Raw genomic sequence first — 19,961 nt, 5'->3', positions numbered from 1 at the left:
GAAGTTGAGCGCGCCGGGTGACCGGTGATGGATGAGCGGCAGATGTTTTCTTTCATTGCGGAGGCCAAACTTTGGTTTAACTAACGCAGCAAACCAGCGTGGACAGAAAAGGAGAAGGGAGGTGGAGGTGCACGCCCTGCCGGGTGTCACGCAGCCCGCTGCCGTTCTGGACATGTATGACGTGCACGGGTGCCCGGAGGGAGGCACCATATGCTGCGGAGACTCAGGAGCATCCCATCATGTGTGAACTCCTCGTGTCTCCCTGTTTCAGCTCACTGTGTGCATGTTCCGCTCTTCATGGAAATTTGCTCACAAGACGCTGGTGCACGTGTTCAGCCGATGACCTGTAGAGGGCAGAGTTTTCCTACATAAATGTATGGAGGCGGTAGGTGGATTTAGGCTCCTCGTAGTCGCTGCGGATGCTCTTTGCTGCATTTTTCTATTAAAACTGGTGGAATTGCTGGCGCCACCCCTGTTTGATGTACAGCAACACGGCTTCCCATGCATAACAAGTGAGGCCTGACATTTCGGCCTTCTCCGGTTTATCAACCACTTCCTCTCCGGGAGGTAAAACTAATTTCCAGGCAAACCAGGAATCCGTGGAGATTTATAGCCGCGCGGTGAATTTCATCCTCGGATTTGTGATCCACGTTAGCCGCCCTGTCGGCTCCCGAGGAAGCTCCCGACCTGGCGACCCACAAAGATTAGAATTGCCCTCATCCGAAGTCAAGCTGCCCTCGTGGGGGGAGGGAAGCCACGTGGGGACAGCCTAATCCTAAATGTTAATTAATCAGAGTAGTGGGCAATTTTAGGTCTTCATCTACCTGGCAGGTGAGTCGGGCTCCAGAACATGGACGTTTGATGGAATGGAGCTGCCTCCCACCTGCCCGTGAAATCCCAATCCTGATCTTGGAGTCCTGCACGGCCGTGCACGCCCCAGTGCGTCAGAGCAGAACAATTCTCTTCACCATTCTGGTATTAATTTACCTTGTTGTCGTGCACCCGCCCGCATTAACTGATTGGAATTGTTCATCTTTATTAGCACCGGTGCTCCCGCCAGTGCTAAACACACTTATGTGATTGCTTCTTTGCGAGCGTACATGATGCCGTGTTTTGATCCACAGAGGATTTGGACATCGGTGGCCCCGTTGTCACATGATCCGCAGGGTTTGGACATGAGGTCATTTCATGTCACCTGATACGTCTGAGCTCTGAGCTGTTGGTGAGAAAATTGAGATGGAGATTAGCGGTCCTTCCACCCCCCCCCCAAAAAAAAAAAAATGTATTTCCTTCCTGTACATGATTTGGATTTTTATTTATTTTTATCTGTGGTGAATTTGGAAAAATCTGATTTGTTTTTTGTCATCGCCCCCCCGAGTGCTGACAGTGTCAGATGGTATTTGTCTTCTCTGGGCTGCCTGTAGACCAAACACATTATATAACACGTTTTTAACTTCTCACCACGCGCTCAGCCCTAAAAAAAGAGGATAAAATAGCCTTAAAGTGTCATCTGCGCCGCCATTACTACTGCAACATGCTAACGATGGGCTGCCGTGTGCTTGAGGTCCGGTTTTATTTCCGCTGCTGACCTCAGGTCAGAAGATCACGTGGATGTGCTGCACCATGAGGCATAAAACCCTGTGCAAGGAACTCCTGGACCTGCCGCCTGGTAGAACCTGTCAGATCCGCAGGCAGCAGGACAGGGATGCCTTTATTCCTCTCTGCTACGTTGCTCTCTGGTCGCTAAAAGTCGCCGACAGACGCGGCCCAGCGCGCTGTCTCCGTGACCTGTGCAGCGGAGAGGTGACGCGCTCTCTGTCAGGGGCAGCGACCTGCTGCCGAGTCCTGATTTGCTTCCCCGTTCCTGCGGCTCTGTTTCCTATCTTGTCCGTGTCTGAATGTGCTGATGGGGAAAAGAGGGCCTGAATAATTGCACTGCGCGCCTCCTGGACGTCCCTCTGTGCCGGGGGGGAGCGGCGATGCGAGCGCCGCGGTAATGTTAGCAGAGGGTATTTGAAGGGCTTCGCCGGAGATACAACGAGCAGCATCAAATCCTGCTCAGCGGAGTGCGGCTGGAGCTGCATCCAGGCATTTATTGCATCCCTCTGCCCCCGTGGACGTGGAAGGACCCTCGTTCATGTCCCGACACAGTACCAAGAATCTGCCTTTGACTTTCATGACTCCATCTTGTTTGTTCGCTGGATGACTGCCCTCGTTCATCTTGTTCTTGTAACCTTGGCCATCCTGTATTGTTCTAGTCAGGAGACGACCCCCCCCCCCCCCCCAGCCAACCTCTCCCTCATTATTTTCCAGTGGAATCTGAAGGAAGTCTCCTTACGTCAGCAGCCTCTGCAGGACAGCGGCCCTCCGCTCCTGGAGCGTTGTGCCCGGCCACTATCTGCTGCTGCACTCATTAGTGCCCGAGGCGGAGGTAACAAGGACGGTCACGCTTTCACAACACGATGAAACGCAGAGCAGAAGATACCGCAGAACTCTCCCGTTCCCAAACAGCAGCGGGGAAACAAAAAAAACCTGGTGTAGGACAGAGGCTTTAAAGCAGGTTTTGGTGCATTGCTCAATTTACATTCTACTGTACATCGATTGAATCCGCGTGCCTCACGGGAAGGAGTATTGAGCATCGTGACTATAAGGATGGATTATATCCTCTGCATCTTGAATCGCTTTATGCAGCGTGTCATTAAACGGCCTCGGCCCTCGCCGCAATGTTTCCTTCTGTTAAAAGTGACAGTCGAATAGATTTTGCTACGCAAGTTCTTTCATTTAAAACAATACAGCATCAACACAGACGCAAGGGCAAAAGGAACAGCCACCTTGTCCTATCCAGTTTCTAAATGATGTCTAATCAAACAATCAATCAAACCACTTTTAAAAGGAGGAAAAAAATCATATCTTTTCGATCAATGTTAAGGCCTGAATAACAACGGGGAGGGTTTATTTTCCTATTGATGCGCAGTTGGATTTCATCAGAGAATCTCTTCACCGCCTCCAACCAAGCTGCAATTAAGGAGCAAATGATATTTAAACAGCCTAAGGATGTGGTTTATCAGCACAATTAAAGTTCATTCCTGCTGCTTCACTTCTGCACCATAACCTGTTATCGATGCAGTTTCCTTAGGATGGAAATCCACTAGAACTGCGATGTTGGAGGCTGTGAGTGAGGGAATTGGAGGCTGTGAGTGACTGTGATGCTGCTGTTTATAACAGTCGTACAACAGTCGGGATGTGTTATAACAACCCGACGTTCTTAGCCGCCGTCAAAGAGGTGCCAGGCTGCAAAGCAGCCGCATCCATTCCGCCGCAAACGGTGGGCACCAGAGCCCCAGCCCCTCCGGTGTGACCCCCCTCGGCCGCCGCTCCTTGTCCCGCTGGAATGGCGCTTGAGATCGTGCTGACTCGCCGCTGCTGCTGCTGCTGCTGCGGCGGCGTCTGTGCGGAGCCTCTCCGCATCCCCGGTCCCCGCTCTCCTCCTCCCTCCCCCCCGCCCAGGAGGCGGAATGGTTTCTTCCATGCGAAGCTGTCACTGTCACAGCGGCGGTGACGGCAGCCCGAAGTGTGAGAGCAGAGGGGGGAGAAGGAAGGAAGGAAGGCTCCATCCCTGCCTGCCATTGCAGTGCGGCGGCTGCTGCTGCTCGGAAGCCACTCCGGGAAAGACCTTTCCATTCATCATCCGTAAGATATTGCACAAACGACCCCGCCAGGACCACTGCGGTTGTGAAGGTGAATGGCTTTCTTGGTTTATCCTCGAGCGCGCTGTTAATGGGCCGTGTTTCTGCAGCCGCAGGAGCCGGGCGGATGCGTGTCCCCCTGCGGATGGACGCGAGCGATAACGGTGCAAGCCGAGGTAACTTGGCTGCCTCGGTAATGCTAGCGAACCGCATCTACGGGCAATGCTAAGCGGTTAGCGGTGTGTCTAACATGCTACCGCTGTCGTGCAGTGGAAATGATGAATTACGATGCTTATCGCCTTGGTGCTTTTTCGGGGCTAACCGGGCAAACGGGATGAGTCGTGGACCGTTTTCCGCTCCCGCTGTCATCGGTCGAAGCGGTTGATCCCGCGTCAAGTGCGCGGAGCGTCCAGGTAATGTTAGCTAGGTGGAGCTAGCCCGTTCGCTGGTACAAAATGTCGGCCAGCTAGGGGGTTGATTTGACCAAGAGGGTATGAAGGGGGGCACAAGCTTCGTTGAGCGTCTGCCTGCAAGAGGGAAAGAGCGGGGCTGTCTGGAGGACGGGCTCCTTGAACGAGCCCACCAGCCTTCCGATTTAAAGTGAAGGTCACGCCGTTAGATCACTTTGTTTTGCTGGTGCGCTTGCAAACCCAAAGTGGGTCTTTGGGGAAGCTAAGTAGCAAGCTAATGTTAGCTTGTTAGCTGGTGTTGGTGTTGCCACACCGACGGTTTTGCTTGCTTTCTGTCCCGTGTCTGTGCGTGTTAATCGGGCGTGATAGTAACGATGGTGGGAGCCGTGTTGTGGGTTCCGGGGGGGGTGTGTGCTGGGGGTGTCGAAGCCCGTCAGCGCATCGTTTTTCTACCTGTATCGGCCAGGTGATGACACCTGTTGAGCATCTGGAGTCCCAGAAAGTGCTCAGTAAACACAATCCTGCACGTTTAAATGCCCCACAGAGTCTGAAAGAACCGTTAATTTCCAAACATTGATCATCACCTCAAGAGCCTCTAAGTTCTTCTGTTACAATCAATTTTCCCCGTTTTCTTTGCATTTGAAAACTTGATACATACAGCTGTGCAAAGACTCGGGCAGCATCAGTACTGCAGGATTTGATGGCATCTTTATGGGTCGATAGTGGTTCCCAGGATGTGTGCTTTGATGTAGGCTCCAATTTCACATCGGCATCCTGAGCATCCGGTGTGTTTAGGACATAAATGCGTCCCCGCTGGCCTCGTGCTTGGAATCTAACCTGATAAAATGACCAAATTCACCCACCAACCGAGGTGGGTAAAAGATAAACACCTCTCATTTGGATGGACCGGCCCGATCTTGATGATTTTTCTCATGGTATCTCTCTGTTGTGGTGAAAGATAAGAGGAGCGCCTTGCTCAAGGGCGGCCGTATATGTTGGCCTGTAAATCACGTTGACCTTGGCTGCCATGACAGCAGGCATCATCTGAGTCACCCTGATCCAACAGGACAAATGGATCCGCTTCTTTCTTTTTTGCTTACTTGGGTTAAATCTGAACGCATTTTTGTCAGGCTGACTGTGGCATCAGACGTACGGAAACGCTCAGATAATGGACGGAAGTGCGTCGATGCTCCTTCCTGTTTTATCTCGACGCTGATTTGCAATATTATTCCAGTGCGAATGATAAGGAGCCAAAGCCGTCCGTCTAGTCTGCCTGGGAGCTTCATATCTCTGCTTAACGTTGGATTATTTTGTAAAATTAGTATCACGGTGATGTTTTGTGGGTGAAACCTGGGATTGACTCCGTGTTTCACCCTTCTGGGGCATCTGGAAGTAATCTTTTTCTAATTTGGGTAAGGGAGGACTAATTTAAGAGGTTTTCTGTTCCGCAGTGCAGCTCACATTAATCCCCTCTATCAAAAAAAAACATGACTGCATGTTCTTAAGTTTGACTTGGCACAAGATGAATTATAATCCCGCGGAAGCTGTTGGAGTTTGTTGCTTTAATCCTGCCCTAAACTCTCCCATCTCCTCACAAAGAGATCTGGAAGCCCGTCGGTGTGGACATAATCTAATTTTTAATCAAAATTCTCCGTTTCCAACGAGCGAGGAGCCTTTGAGCACCTTTCTTGGCCCCCAACGCTCGCTCGGGTCACGCATGGCCCGTTGGAAGCGGTCCCTCCTCATTGTCCGCCTCTCCTCCTTTCATCCCCCGGGGAGCGGCGAGGCGGGTGCGGGTCAGCGGCCCAGCTTATCAGCACATTCCTGCCCTCTTATGTGCTCTGTGTGGGGTGCTGATAACTCCCACCGGGCTGATTGTGTTCTGATTTCCTGGTCTGCGGGTCCAGAACACACTCAGGCTTCGCTATAATCGCTGGCTCCAACTGCGGGACCCAGAAATAGACCCGTCCTGTGGAGACGCCCCCGACAGATGTGGTCAAAGGTTTGATTTTTCTTTTTTTTTAAAGGTTTGGTGGGAAATTGATTTTCTTAAGTGATCAGGGAGCCGCCGGCCGGTTTCCTCCCTGTCGCCGCTGACAGAAGGTGTTGGGATCTTACCTCTTTACCAAGGTGGAATGAAATGTAACCTCAGAGGGGGAGAAATGGAGCTTTTACAGGCATTAATGAAGCCACACGACCACACGGTTGATTGAGGAAACAAAGAATTCACCTATGCTTTGAGACAGGAAGTGGAGGCAGAAGTGTGACTGTTGGTTCCCGAGGTTCCTCTGCAAACGCTGCATGTGTGAGCATAAATATCAGGGCTTTGTGTAGCGTGATGACAAAGCAAGATGGGCCACGAAGCACAACGTTGCGGCGCCATTGTTGACGGCTTGGGGGAAGACGAGCGGCCTGGATCCATGTCTGGAATCTGTCGCCACTCTGGGGTGGTGATGTAAATTTAACTTGTCCCAGTTCCCAGTCGCGACCGGATCCTCCCCAGACGCGTCCAGGCGTTATCGTCACGTCTCCTGAACACCCTGCGGGCCGCTACAGGCTCAGAGTGGTATCGGGTAACTCGTCGGCGTGTAGCGGGATGATGAACCGGGGCGACAGGAGCCCACGGAGGCCGTGCACGGTCGAACGCCGTTGCCGCCTGACACAAAAGTGCAGCTTCTGTTGCCGCGCGCTCGCCGTGTCCCGGAACAAAGGCGCCATTGTAGCGAGAAGAGCAAACGCCACCTTTCCTGGCTGACGCGAGGGAAAACGCAGACCTTCAGAGATAACGTGAGCTTGGCACACACTGCACGCCGTCCTCAACCGTCCGGTGAAGCGCGCTAGCTAGTCAGAGGGTCGGCGATCCTCTGCGGGACGCCCCCGAGCATCATTTCTGCTGCGACGCCGCTCACCTGGGCGGCGGGAGCAGGACGACGTCCCCCCCCCCCCCAGCAGAGAGAATTGATTCATCCTGCTCACGCAGCACCTCAGGGGTTAAGTCCTAATACAGCAGTTTACACTGCGGATGGATGTTGGCTCGCACGGAGGAGTCCCGGGCTGGAACGGAACTGCAGATCCCACACAGAGCAGCGGATTTGCTCCCACTCCACCAGCGTGTGAGGAGAGTCGGGGGGGAGGTGGGCAGGGAGATAGAAGCGAGGAGGAAGGATCGGGAGGAGGAAGGATCGGGAGGAGGAAGGATCGGGAGGAGGGCCGAGAGCTGCGTGGCACCGCCGCTCACCTGTGGTCGCGTTCCGAGTGGTTCCACAGCCCAAAAACCATCCCTGTCCGCAGGGATCTCCTCCGGGATTTAGTTTTGGAGATGCTGGAAGCGTGAACTGTAAGTGCCTCCGGTCTGCTGCTCGTTTATAATAATTAAGCTTCATGTCTTGAGCTGAGCTTCTCTTCACTGCGTATCGCCCCCCCCCCCCACGGTCCTGTGTCGGACCCGGGTGGGCACCAGCTCTCTCGGGGGATCTCCCGACTGGTGCTGAGGCACGGCCACTCGTTTCGAGCGTTTTCCTGAGGCGGGGGGAATTTTAGCAGATGTCAGCACACACACACCCCACACCAGCACATCACAGCTAATCTGTGAAGTGATCAATCATCTTATTCTGCCCGTTTGCTGGTCCGCCGCCTGCAGCCGAGCGCGTTCCAGCCGCCACGCGGCGTCCACGGGGGCCCGCCAGGGTTTCCTCTGCTGCACCGCCGTTTGTTCCAACCTTCCTCTATTTATTACCACGTTTATTCCGATTAAATGTTGGCGCTGCAAGTTCCTCTCCAATCACTCAGTTGCAGCTTCACAGCAGCAGAATGAATAGGAGCTATTTTTAGCCTCCGCGCTCCCACAGCTCTCAGAATTGAATAAGGTTCTGCCTCGCTCCTTAAACCATACTTCAGCAAAAATCCGCCTCAGCGTTTTCCCTCTGCCGGTGTTCTCTCCGTTTCATGACTCCTGATCAGTCTCCTTCCTGCCAGACTTCTGAGTTATATATATATAAATATACATATAAATATATATATATAACGCACAGATGTTTCCTGATTTCTAGTTGGGACGTTCCCAGGTCGCATCGTGACTCCTCAGACGGTGGTCCGACCTTGCCTTCCCCCGCCCCCGCCGCCCTCGTCCGTCTCCATTTTAGCGCCACCTCCCAAGTCGCAGGGTTGTGATCCCCCAGGACCAACACGGTGTTTCTCAGCCGCCGGCCGCGGCGCCGCTCGGTGGCCCGTGATGGGGGGCCGTCCCCCTCAGCGGGGGTCCCGCCGCCGACTCCGTGTGCAACGAAGTTGCGCTCATACAAAATGCAAAAGAGTGTTTTGTTGGCGGGTTAATTCGGCCGAGTGTGTTTTAAAGCCTCCCACAGTTCAGCGCTACCTTTAGTCATGGCCTGGAAATGTCAGGCCACTTAAACAACACGGCGCTGTTCCTTCTGTTTCCAGAGCAACCGGCTCCGCAGGAGGAAGCAAAATTACGTCTTCGCCATTTGAAGTGTGACTGTGTGTGTGTGTGTGTGTGTGTGTGTGTGTGTGTGTGTGTGTGTGTGATGCCCACCGCAGGACCCTCCTAAATCATTTTTTCTCCCCCATTTTTGCGTTCGTGCCGCTTCTTTTCCTCCCCCCGTCTGAGGTTTCACGTCCCTCCCACTTTCTGGAGGTTTATTATTTATTGGATCAGACATGGTGAGAACTCTCTAATCACATTTGCCAGGCAGCAAAGTCACATTTATGGGGAATTTATTCATTTACAGCGTGACACACCGGCGCTGGAGCTTTGCCAGCATTTCTGCAGCACCGATGAGGAAAAGAATCAGGAATTCTTTGCATAAATTCAGGCCACTGCCAGTCCCCCCCCCCACTTTCTGTGGATTTGACATAAAGGGCAGGGAAGGTTCCTTCTGCCTTCTTCAGGGGTTGACAACGCTAAGGCAGTAATGTATTCAGCTGCTTGTGTTTGGGCAGGAGGCCACGAGAGAGACTGTTGGGACGGTGCCTTAGAGTACCCTGACAAACAATTAACGGGTCCAGAGCTGGATGGCGTACTCGGGGAAAATAGTTTTTAAAATGTTATTAACAAAATATCTGTTTGTCCAAGCTTCATTAGCACTCAGCAGGAGTCTGATGCTGGCGATAAAGCTGTAGCCAAGCTGACATTTGGAAGGCTTTGTTTGGTTTTAGGCTGCCAGCAAGGTAGTGGAGACCTCAGCAGAGGTTCCTGGGGCTGGTGCAGCGTTTAATGTTGGATTCATCTTCTTGCTCCGCTACACGAGCCCACTCTCCCGGTGGCTTCGGTCCAGGCGGCTGCTCCACAAACGTGAGACAGAGATTAGCAGTGGAAAACTGCACGTATAGTGGTTGAATGTCCAGCCACGGGACTCGTGGGGGGGGTGTTGGTGCTGAGAGGACACAAGTGACCGAGCAGCTGAAGGAGCCGACCTTCATCCTACTCTTGCTGCTTGTTAATGCGATGGAAGGCGTGATTTGATTTTAACCTCTTGCTGTCGGTGGAGCCTCGTTGTTGGTTTTATCAAAGCGTCCGGGGTCGTTTACACATGAACACAGTAAATATGTTGTTATTTGTCTCCCCTCGGGCTCAGGTCTCTATAGCTGAAGACGTAATGTACACTCCAAGCTTTGAATCACTTTTAAACACATTAAGGTTTTTTAGCTTGTGCCGCCAAAGTTCTGAGACTTCCCGCTTCTGTCCTTTTTCCAGCTCAGCCCCCAGATTTGTTGCTGCCGGCTGCAGCCCATAAAGTGCCTATTTTTGTGTTTTGGCAGAACCCATGACTTTTCTGGTGACTGAATGTGCGCGTCCCTTTCGCTCACAAGACAAAGAAGCCATCAAAACGTCCTGTTGCTCTTTCGTGGCTCCTGACTCTGAGCTCTTGTTTTAATCGCTCTCTGATGGATCTGTGTTTTCCAGAGCGCAGCGATGGAGGAGACTGTCATCTGGGAACAGCACACAGTAACACTGCACAGGGTAGGTTCCCCGTCTGTGTAGATTGCTATTAAAAGTAGAGAGACGCTAATGTTTGAGCTGTTTTGTCTGTGAAACGGAGCTAGTATCTTATTTTCCGCTCCTCTGTGTCCAGGCACCAGGGTTTGGCTTTGGGATAGCCATATCAGGAGGTCGGGATAACCCTCATTTTCAGAGCGGCGAGACCTCCATCGTCATCTCTGATGTGCTGAAAGGAGGCCCGGCTGAAGGCCTGCTGCAGTAGGGATCGCTCCCATTATTGGCAGATGGTTCTTTTTTCCTTTTTACCGTTATTAGATTACTCTTCATGTTTTTCTCCAGGGAAAATGACAGAGTGGTTATGGTCAATGCCGTCTCCATGGACAACGTGGAGCATGCGTACGCGGTCCAGCAGCTTCGCAAAAGTGGGAAAATTGCCAAAATTGTGAGCCTGTTTGTTCCATCCTGAATTCCTTCCAGATTTTATGTGGTCAGCTGTTAAAGCTGAAATATGGTGCGTCGTGTCGTCTCGCTCGCCCAGACAATCCGGCGGAAAAGGAAGGTGCACGTCCCGATGGGCCGCCTGGGAGAGAGGGAAACCATGTCGGAGCATGACGAAGAGGAGGACAGCTACGACGAAGAGATATACGAGACGCGGAGCGGCCGCAGTGGCGCGTACAGCGGCGTGGGCGGGGCCATGGGGAGGCGCAGTGGCCGGAGCGCTGGGCGGAGGGACAGGGAGCGTGAACGGAGCGGCTCACGGGAGCGGAGTCTGTCCCCGCGGTCCGACCGCCGCTCGCACAACCTGCCGCCGCGGCCTGCCAAGGTCACGCTCGTCAAATCCCGTAAAAATGAAGGTGAGGCTCGGAATGTTACGACCGGGGACGACAAACCCGGGGAGCGGCGTCGGGCGTTATTGATTGTGCTGTTGCCGGGTAATAGATCTGTGCTGGTCAGCTGCTGCTGCGGTGAACAAAAAAACCCAATCCAGCGAGTAGAAGAGCGATTTGTCTCTGTTAGTCAGAGCCGTTGGTCCCGGTGAGTCGCGGGATACCTTCTGCTAACGTGCTCTTTGTTTCTGTCCTTCACTCTATAAGCAGAATATGGCCTGCGCCTGGCCAGCCACATTTTTGTCAAGGACATCTCCCCCGAGAGCCTGGCGGCCAGAGACGGCAACATCCAGGAAGGGGACGTGGTTCTGAAGGTGAGGAGCACGGCCCGGGCCTCCCGAACGCCGTCAAGTCTGGAACAACGGTCTCAAAAATAAACGTTCCATCATTTATTTATTGCATCTTTGTGCTGCCTGAACTGACTGCTCACTCTGCTATAAAAGTCCTGTCAAAAAAAATCCAACCTTATTGTTTTAATGCATCTCATCTTGTCTCTTCAGGAGGAGAACCCTTAGATTTGGACTTATTTACTTCACGTGTCGTGGTTAATGGCTTCCTTCTCCGCCTCCTTTCAGATAAACGGCACAGTGACAGAGAATCTCTCCCTGATAGATGCCAAGAAGCTGATAGAGAGGTCAAAGGGCAAGCTAAAAATGGTGGTTCAGAGGGACGACAGGGCGACCCTGCTGAACATCCCTGACCTTGACGACAGCATTCCGTCAGCCAACGCCTCTGACAGAGACGGTGAGTGACAGACTCAGCACTATTTTAAGGATATTTGCCCCTGTCGTCATTAACCGCTGCTTTTCTCTGAACAGATATTTCAGATATACACTCTATGGCATCCGATCATTCCAACCGTTCGCACGAGAGACATCGCAGCAGTCGTTCCCGGTCTCCAGATAGGCGATCCGAACCCTCGGACCACTCCAGACACTCGCCCCCGCAAATCAGCAACGGCAGGTAAAGACGCCCGGGCTGCTAATGCAGCGTTGGGTGGGGAAGTCATCAGCACGTCGTTGAAAGAAAGAGCTCCTTAACGAGATCCAAACTCAACCGACATTGATGTTTGGTCATTGTTCTGGAAAGGCCTTCGGGTCCGGTGCCTCCTCTCACGGCCACTTCAGCCAGTTCGACACATTTGACTATAAACTCAGTTGAAAGTGCCTCATTATTCCTCACTTAAATTTAATGGACCAGCAGACCTCTGGTGCTCCAGATTATTGACCCCCGGAAATTAAAAGTCAAATATTAAACCGTAATTAAATCAGAGATCCAGGTGAAAACTCTGCTCTGCTCTGTGAGAAGAATAAACGGTTTCACCACATTAGCCAAAAATACCGTTTGTCATTATGATGTCACTGAAATGTTTTTGTATCTTTTTTTTCCTTCACTTTCTCAGCTGGAGAATATTGTAAGTTTTCCACCGGCTCCAACTTTGTCCAGTTCTAGAAGTAGTGCTGAATAGATTTATTCTAAACTTGGCACAGACGCTGAGGATAGTTGTGTTTGCTAGATTTGTTGTGCTAATGCTCCTGGACCGTCGAACCTTTTACCGTTGGAAAGCCTGTTTATGTAGAACCTGCAAACACAGTAGCGTCTGGGACGTCCTGGCCTCGACGCCAGCGAGCGCTGGTAGGATCAGCTCGAACGTGACGCCCCTGGAAGATGAAACCTACTGGTTGCAGGATGAGGAGCCGTCTCACAAGAGTGGGACCAGGCTGGTGAAATAAACAGGCTCGCCAACGGTTGGGATTTACTCATTGTTGCTACAGACAAACTCTTTGGCTTAGCAGTAGTTTAGGAGTAGCAGAGAATCCACAGCCGACGTGACACTGAACGCATCACTCATTCATTTATGCACAATCTGGATGTGAGGTGATTTATGGAAGCATCCTCGACTGTAATGCTTTAAAAATACGGCCGTCACTAACAATGAGTGTCGGCCGCCTCGCCTGCAACACGCGGCTCAGCTGTCAGTCCTCTCGTTATGGATGCCAGCGCGTGAGGAGTGGAGCCTCCTCACGATTCAGTGTGTGTGCAGACGCCAGAGGCCGAAACATGCTGGGATCATTTACAGCTGATGTATTGATGCGACTACGGCGCCGGTGTCATTAAGCAGAGCAGAACGCTGTGAGGGGGCGTTCTTTTGTTCCTAACCTGGGCCCCTTCTGCCTGATCTGAATATTACTCATGCAAAGAAAAGGCCACCTCCAGGATGGGCTTAAAAGGGAGTTTGTTCCTCTCTAGTCAGCTCAGACATCCTTCAGGGATAATTGAGCCCCCATCTGTGAATAAGCCATCTTTTGCCATTAAAGTTGTGCCAGTGAGCGGGCATGTGATCAGAAGGTTTGATTAGGCGCCATTAATCTGAACCAAGCGACTCCCCTTGCATTCTCCTCTCTTGTGATTTTGGTTTAGAGGACATTGGCAATGCCAGTGTTTATCTAACCTGCTGTCATTTACCTTTATCTGACATAAATGGAGTTAATTGGTTGTCGTCTGCTTGGCTTTTACTGGGCTGGTATCAAAGCCGCGCTGGTCTAAAAGCAGTGAAATTCACCTGCGGGACGAGATTCACTCTGACAACTTTGATAAGCTGCTTTAAAAATAGAGCAGAGACAAGTGGAAGAGCAAAGCTGTGACCTGATCCAGGCTGCAGTCGCTCCGTTGTGTCCTTTTATTGCGGCTCTCTCGTTGCCCCCCAAGTTGTACGGCTCCTAAAGGCACCGTTATTGTGAGCTCATGCATTTCCTTTACTAAACTAAGCAAAAGCCGCATGTTTCTGTCGACAGTCACAGAAGTCGCGATGACGAACGGGCCTCCAAGCCGGCTTCCACCCCCGCGAAGCTCTCGGAGGAGCTCCCCCTGCCCAAAGTGAAGGAATCGGCTGTTGCCAGAGATGAGAAGCAGCTCCCACCACTCCCAGGTCAGTGAAAGCACCAATGAAACCAGTTCCTCCTGTGTGCGTGTGTGTGTGTGTGTGTATTGGTTAAATCAGATTATACTTCACCAGAATTATCCATGCAGTCCTTCAGCAGAATATTAAATGGCATCTTGTCCGAATGGTCATTTTTGTCCCTTTTTTTTAAGAGCAAACCATCCAAAAAGAGTTCAGTCCAGATGCCTGCTGAGCCTGGATTTGCCCAGAGCCAAGTGAAAATAAACGGAATGAGTTGATGTAGTGTGACGTTCCGCTCCAGCCTAAAGCCCACTGCTGTCTTTCTGTTTGACCTCTCTGCCCGGCACGCCGTGTGCAGACGCCCGTGTGATAACAGGCTTCCTCTGAAAAGTCATAGTTTTGCACTTGACGTGTATCTTGATTATATTATCTGTCGGGGGTTTAAAGTCACTAAGTGGAGGTTTCCATGTCGATCTCTAGAGCCCAAGCCGGTGTATGCTCAGCCTGGACAGCCTGACGTCGACCTGCCCGTCAGTCCTTCTGACGCTCCCGTGCCAAGCGTTGCCCATGACGACAGCATCCTCCGGTAATGATTGTCCCTGTAAAGGTTCTGCTTCCACTGGTGGAGTCCTCCGACCTGGCTGTAGGAGAGCTGCTTGGCTGTCTTTTGGAAGTTTTTTGGGGGGATTTTTTGCATTTAAAAAAAACAGAAATGTCCTCAGATGGCAAAGTGAAAAATAATCAGGCGGTTGTTATTCCCCCCCCCCAGGCCAAGCATGAAGCTGGTGAAGTTCAGGAAGGGGGAGAGTGTTGGGCTGCGGCTGGCTGGAGGGAATGACGTGGGCATTTTTGTAGCTGGAGTGCTGGAAGATAGCCCAGCTGCTAAAGAGGGGCTGGAGGAGGGCGACCAAATTCTCAGGGTGAGACTGTTTTCCTTATCTTCAAAGATAATTCCTTAGTTTACATTTGGTACCTTTTAGGTCCTGTGAACGTGGCCAAGCTTTTCCTTCCCTTTATAGTCTTTGGATGTACTGTTTTAAAATGTCTGTGCCTCCAGGCAAGTTTCTCAGCAGCGTCCCAGAAGAAACGCACTAAACTGTGCTTTTCTTCCCTGTTTGTCTCATTTCCTGAAAGTCGTATATCTCCCATTCGTGCCGGCCCTTTTCTTTAGGAATAATGAGGAATAGCTGGTAGTCTTGCTGGGCAATAAAACCAGCGGTTACCCTGGCAACCCCTGGAAGGGGAACAAACACGTAAATCTAAATAAAGATTTACAGTTTCTGTTGCCGACAATAGCGGCGGGAGTGGAATTCTCCCTGGCCAAATGAGAAATTGATGACCCTTGTGTCCCCACATTGCAGGTAAATAATGTAGATTTTGCGAACATCATCCGAGAGGAGGCGGTGCTTTTCCTCCTGGACCTCCCCAAGGGTGAAGAAGTGACCATTCTGGCCCAGAAGAAAAAGGATGGTAAGTCTCATTAAAGATCATGTAAAGTCAGCAGTGAAAGGTTGACCTCTGACCCCCCGCTGCCCTTACCCGGCCAGTGTACCGGCGGATCGTGGAGTCGGATGTCGGCGACTCTTTCTACATCCGGACACACTTTGAGTATGAGAAGGAATCTCCCTACGGCCTGAGCTTCAACAAGGGGGAGGTCTTCCGCGTGGTGGACACCCTGTATAATGGCAAGCTGGGCTCCTGGTTGGCTATTCGCATTGGCAAGAACCACCAAGAGGTCGAAAGGGGCATCATCCCCAACAAAAACAGGCAAGTGGTTCTTTACACAAACGGTGCCGCTCCGCGTCGGCTACACGCTGGCGGAATGTGTCGTAACGGTGGTGACTTCTTTGGCAGTTACTAGCTGCCATTGTCACTGCTGTGTGATGTCCTTAAGTATTGGCACGGTTCTGGCGCCCCGTGCCAAGCCTCCGACACATCCATTAGCCCGCCTGACATCGGGAGCCTTCTCTGACTTTCTGCCATTTGTTTTCAGAGCGGAGCAGCTCTCCAGCGTGCAATATACGCTTCCCAAAACAGCCGGGGGCGACCGGGCGGACTTCTGGCGCTTCCGCGGGCTTCGGAGTTCTAAGAGGAACCTGAGGAAGAGCCGAGAGGACCTCTCCTCCCAACCGGTCCAAACCAAGTTCCCAGCTTATGAAAGGGTTGTTCTGAGAGAGGGTGAGGAATCTGACGGTACTGGCCATGGACGTGTGGATTCTGAGTGTGATGGCCTTTTCTTCTTCCACGCAGCGGGTTTTCTCAGACCCGTGGTCACGTTCGGCCCCATCGCCGACGTCGCGCGAGAGAAACTGTCCCGAGAAGAGCCCGATCTTTTTGAGCTTGCAAGTATGTGTTGATGCGTATTATCGGGGACGGCGTCACGCTGCATCCCACAATAATCCATTCGACCTTTTTTTTTTCTTCTCCCCCAGAGAGTGAACCAAGAGACGCAGGAACGGATCAGCGGAGTTCAGGAATCATTCGTCTTCACACCATCAAACAGATCATTGACAGAGTGAATAAAGCGTATTTGCATGATTAGCAACACTTGTTTTTACATTATTTTCATACGTCTTTTTCCCCTCCCATCAAGGACAAACACGCCTTGCTGGACATCACTCCAAACGCTGTGGACAGATTGAACTATGCTCAGTGGTACCCAATTGTAGTCTTCCTAAATCCTGATAATAAGCAGGGCGTGAAGACCATGAGGACCAGACTGTGTCCGGAGTCCAGGAAGAGCGCCAGGAAGCTGTACGAGCGAGCCATCAAACTAAGGAAAAACAACCACCACCTCTTCACTGGTGAGTGGGGATCAAACGCCGATGCAGGTTCTGTTCTCCGTTCTGACCCAAACCCCTTTTCTCTTAGCCACCATTAACTTGAACAACATGAATGATGGTTGGTACGGTGCTCTGAAAGAAACCATCCAGCAGCAGCAGAACCAGCTGGTGTGGGTGTCTGAGGGCAAGGTGAGGGCCCCTCCTCTCATTCTAACTACCTGGCGGGTCAAAGGTCACATGACCATTTCCCTCTCGTTGCTCAGGCTGACGGCACGACGGAAGACGACCTGGACATCCACGACGACCGTCTGTCCTACCTGTCGGCGCCGGGTAGTGAATACTCCATGTACAGCACAGACAGTCGCCACACCTCCGATTATGAGGACACCGACACCGAGGGTGGCGCCTACACTGACCAGGAGCTGGATGAAACCCTGAACGATGAGGTGGGTCTGCCAACAGAACCTGCCATCACCCGCTCCTCTGAACCTGTGCGAGAGGACCCGCCCGTAATTCAGGACACACCCGGTTACCCTGGATACCAGCACCCCGTGCAACCGGAACCAGCCGGCCGGATAGATCCCGCTGGGTTCAAGATGGCTGCGCCGCAGCAGGTAACGCTTCATTTCTAACTAGCTGAGCCGCCCTCAGAGGTGTAGCCTTCTTGTCTCCACTCTTGTGTCTTGACCTCTGTAACTTAAACATGTTTTGGAAGCTACGCTATGTTGCCAGTGAAGACAAATGTATGCTCTTGGTGTCATACGGTGCAAAGAAAACCTTCCTGGCGTTGGCGCCCTGCACCCATGGCCAGCTGTGTTATCAATGTCTTTTAACAATACTTCACAGCAAGATGAGGCTGCTCTGCCCCTGCCCTCCTTCCCTCCACCGGCGATAGCGCCCCCTGCTGTTGAGCAACCTGCACAGCTAGAGGGCGCGCCGCTAGAGGAGCCACCTGCTGCGCCCGCAGCTCCTCAGGCAGACTCACTTAGCAGCCCCAGCCCTGCCCCTGAGCTTATTCAGCCCCCACCACCAACACCACCACCACCACCACTTGAACCCCACCTGTCTGGACCACCCGGTCCAGAACCAAAGGTACCAGCTGTCTCGTCGGCCACTTGGACCGGCCCTGGGCCCCAGCCTGCTGTTTTATCTGCCTTGCACATGCTTTCCACTCGCTCTCTGCATGATTTGCCCACACCGTGTGACTCACTGAGCCCACTGTGTGCCTCTGGTCCCCAGAGAATGTGTGACGAACCGGTCCACATGCACCACAGTGGGCCGGGAGAGCAGAAGGACTGGTGCATCTGAGTCTTTGACCAGGGTGAAGACATCCACAACCAGCCCTAACTGTTGCCTCTGACTTCCTTTGCATGGCTCCTAATGTCTTGAGTTCCTTTCAGCTTTAACTGGTCTGTAGATGAACACTAGCAGCACTTAGACCCGTAGACGTGTGGTCTGTTGTCGTGGCAGTAATTAGACGTTGCATTAACTGCAAACTGAATGTTGTTGCATGATGACAGCTAACCTGCAGACAGTACTTTTGATCATGGTTTCCAGTGAGCAATAGTCCCTATGGAAACACAAATGCATCACCACTGCGTCCTGTGTCCTGTACGGGTTACAGTTTCAACTCATCTCTCTTCCATAGGAATTATTGTAATGAGTAATGAGGACTGATGCTGTCTACAGGCTACACATCATTTGTTTGAAATGATGTCTTTTGCAAGCGCGCAAAACGATTTCGGAAATGTGTAAAATCCGTTTGTGCTCACATGGATTCAAGTGTTCTCGAAAGGCATCATGTCAAACGGGCATTCAGACCGTTTTCTGAATCGTGGACAAAGGTTTGCGTGTTCGGAGTTTGGATTGACGTTAATGAAATATTCCCCATTTGTAGCTAACGTGTTGTAGGTATTTATCAGTATTACATTTAATGCCGAAGCTCCGGCGATGCGTTGAAGTAATAACCCCCCCCCCCCCCAATGCTTTACAGCAAAATGGTTGTCAGAGACGTCGCGGCCGTATTTTTAAGTCTTGTTTCTTCGCAGATGTACAAGAAAGATTTGTACAATATGGAGGACCCCGTGCGAATCAACCACGGTATGAAGCAGTCGATGAGCTACAGCCACCAGCCGCCGTTCCAGGACAAACAGCCATACCGTGAATATGACCACCCGCCTTACGGATACGATGGAGGCGGCTACGCTGAACCAAAGCCTCACAACGCTGACTCTCACCCGCACTACGACAACCGTGTGCCTCATTACAATGAACAGTGGCCCCCCTACGACCAGCAGACCTCGTCCTCTCAGCCCACAGGGTATCAGCCGGGCCACCAGCAACCGATGGGCTACAACCCTCGATCCCCCTATGAGGATGGACCAGGAAGGGACTACAGCCCGCCGCAGCCCCGCTACGATGAGGCTTCGCCGGTGGGCTACGATGGCAGGCCAAGGCATAGCAAACCCGGTCCTGTTCGTTACGACGAACCCCCGCCCCCTCCTCCAGCGGGCTATGACCCTCGTTCACCGTATGATGCTGAACCTCACGGGTTCCCCATTAATTCACCTCGGTCTCCAGAGCCCCCCAAACAGTATTACGGAGACTCTGGTCTGAGGCCTGCCTACGTCGCGGGACCTCCAAACCGGGGTTATAAACCAGGGGCGCGTGAGACGATGAGCTCCGATGCCACCAGTTCCCCTCCCAAACCAGAGACGCTGTCCTCGCCAGGTGAGCCAGCTGCCACTACAGGCTCCAAACCCTTCCCGCCCCCACCCAGGGACGACCTGGACGAAGACCTGGCCATGAAACCGCAGTCGGTGCTCAACAGAGTCAAGATGTTTGAGAACAAACGATCTGTTTCTATGGACAGGGCCAAAGAAGGAGAGTCGCCAGCGCTCAGGGTGAGACAAAGGGACAAAATGTCCCCGAGTTTGTGGTGAAACCTCCCTTCTGAGTTTGAGCCGTTCAGTCAGATCAGACGAAGCTCTCACCAGATGTTTTCTTTGCCTTCGCAGCCTGTCGATGTTCCTAAACCTATGAGTGTGCCTGGCCCGGTCCTCAAAGCCAATTCCCTCAGCAACCTGGAGCAGGAGAAGTCCACCTATAGGTACACAGTCCTCATTAAAGCACCCCAGGCTGCAGAGTAGGTTATAGAAGGACAAATCCAGGATCTTGGAAAAGATGTTGTTGTTTGCTGTTATGGCTCCACCTGGTGGACACGATCCACGTTGCAGAAAGCCAGACCACTGTGGTCGTTTCAGATCCCCTCTCTTGTCTCTATATTAACCTAAACACTAGCACAAAGTGATGGGCCGCGGGGACATTTGTCCAC

General features: G+C 52.2%; 1 protein-coding gene across 11 annotated transcripts in view; it reads left to right on the top strand.

The window, feature by feature from the left end:
• tjp1b (tight junction protein 1b) overlaps positions 1-19,961 on the top strand; it is a 33,083-nt gene that overhangs the window by 8,355 nt on the left and 4,767 nt on the right. For 3 of the 11 annotated variants that reach the window (XM_029841932.1, XM_029841937.1, XM_029841936.1), the window contains exons 3-24: positions 10,020-10,076; positions 10,189-10,313; positions 10,395-10,497; positions 10,594-10,909; positions 11,150-11,256; positions 11,518-11,686; positions 11,761-11,905; positions 12,345-12,356; positions 13,738-13,871; positions 14,325-14,430; positions 14,614-14,764; positions 15,206-15,314; positions 15,392-15,611; positions 15,838-16,022; positions 16,095-16,190; positions 16,277-16,359; positions 16,438-16,648; positions 16,716-16,816; positions 16,891-17,241; positions 17,474-17,719; positions 18,676-19,530; positions 19,645-19,736. In XM_029841932.1, coding sequence (XP_029697792.1) covers positions 10,020-10,076; positions 10,189-10,313; positions 10,395-10,497; positions 10,594-10,909; positions 11,150-11,256; positions 11,518-11,686; positions 11,761-11,905; positions 12,345-12,356; positions 13,738-13,871; positions 14,325-14,430; positions 14,614-14,764; positions 15,206-15,314; positions 15,392-15,611; positions 15,838-16,022; positions 16,095-16,190; positions 16,277-16,359; positions 16,438-16,648; positions 16,716-16,816; positions 16,891-17,241; positions 17,474-17,719; positions 18,676-19,530; positions 19,645-19,736 — 3,974 coding nt within the window. Of the gene's footprint in view, positions 1-3,529; positions 3,739-7,292; positions 7,434-10,019; positions 10,077-10,188; positions 10,314-10,394; positions 10,498-10,593; positions 10,910-11,149; positions 11,257-11,517; positions 11,687-11,760; positions 11,906-12,344; positions 12,357-13,737; positions 13,872-14,324; positions 14,431-14,613; positions 14,765-15,205; positions 15,315-15,391; positions 15,612-15,837; positions 16,023-16,094; positions 16,191-16,276; positions 16,360-16,437; positions 16,649-16,715; positions 16,817-16,890; positions 17,242-17,473; positions 17,720-18,675; positions 19,531-19,644; positions 19,737-19,961 lie in introns of those variants that run through there. The other 8 variants (XM_029841942.1, XM_029841941.1, XM_029841935.1 and 5 more) reach the window with 6 other exon arrangements.

Source organism: Takifugu rubripes, chromosome 9 (assembly GCF_901000725.2).
Source record: "Takifugu rubripes chromosome 9, fTakRub1.2, whole genome shotgun sequence".
Lineage (NCBI taxonomy): Eukaryota > Metazoa > Chordata > Actinopteri > Tetraodontiformes > Tetraodontidae > Takifugu > Takifugu rubripes.
This window is presented reverse-complemented; position numbering and strand designations above follow the sequence as displayed.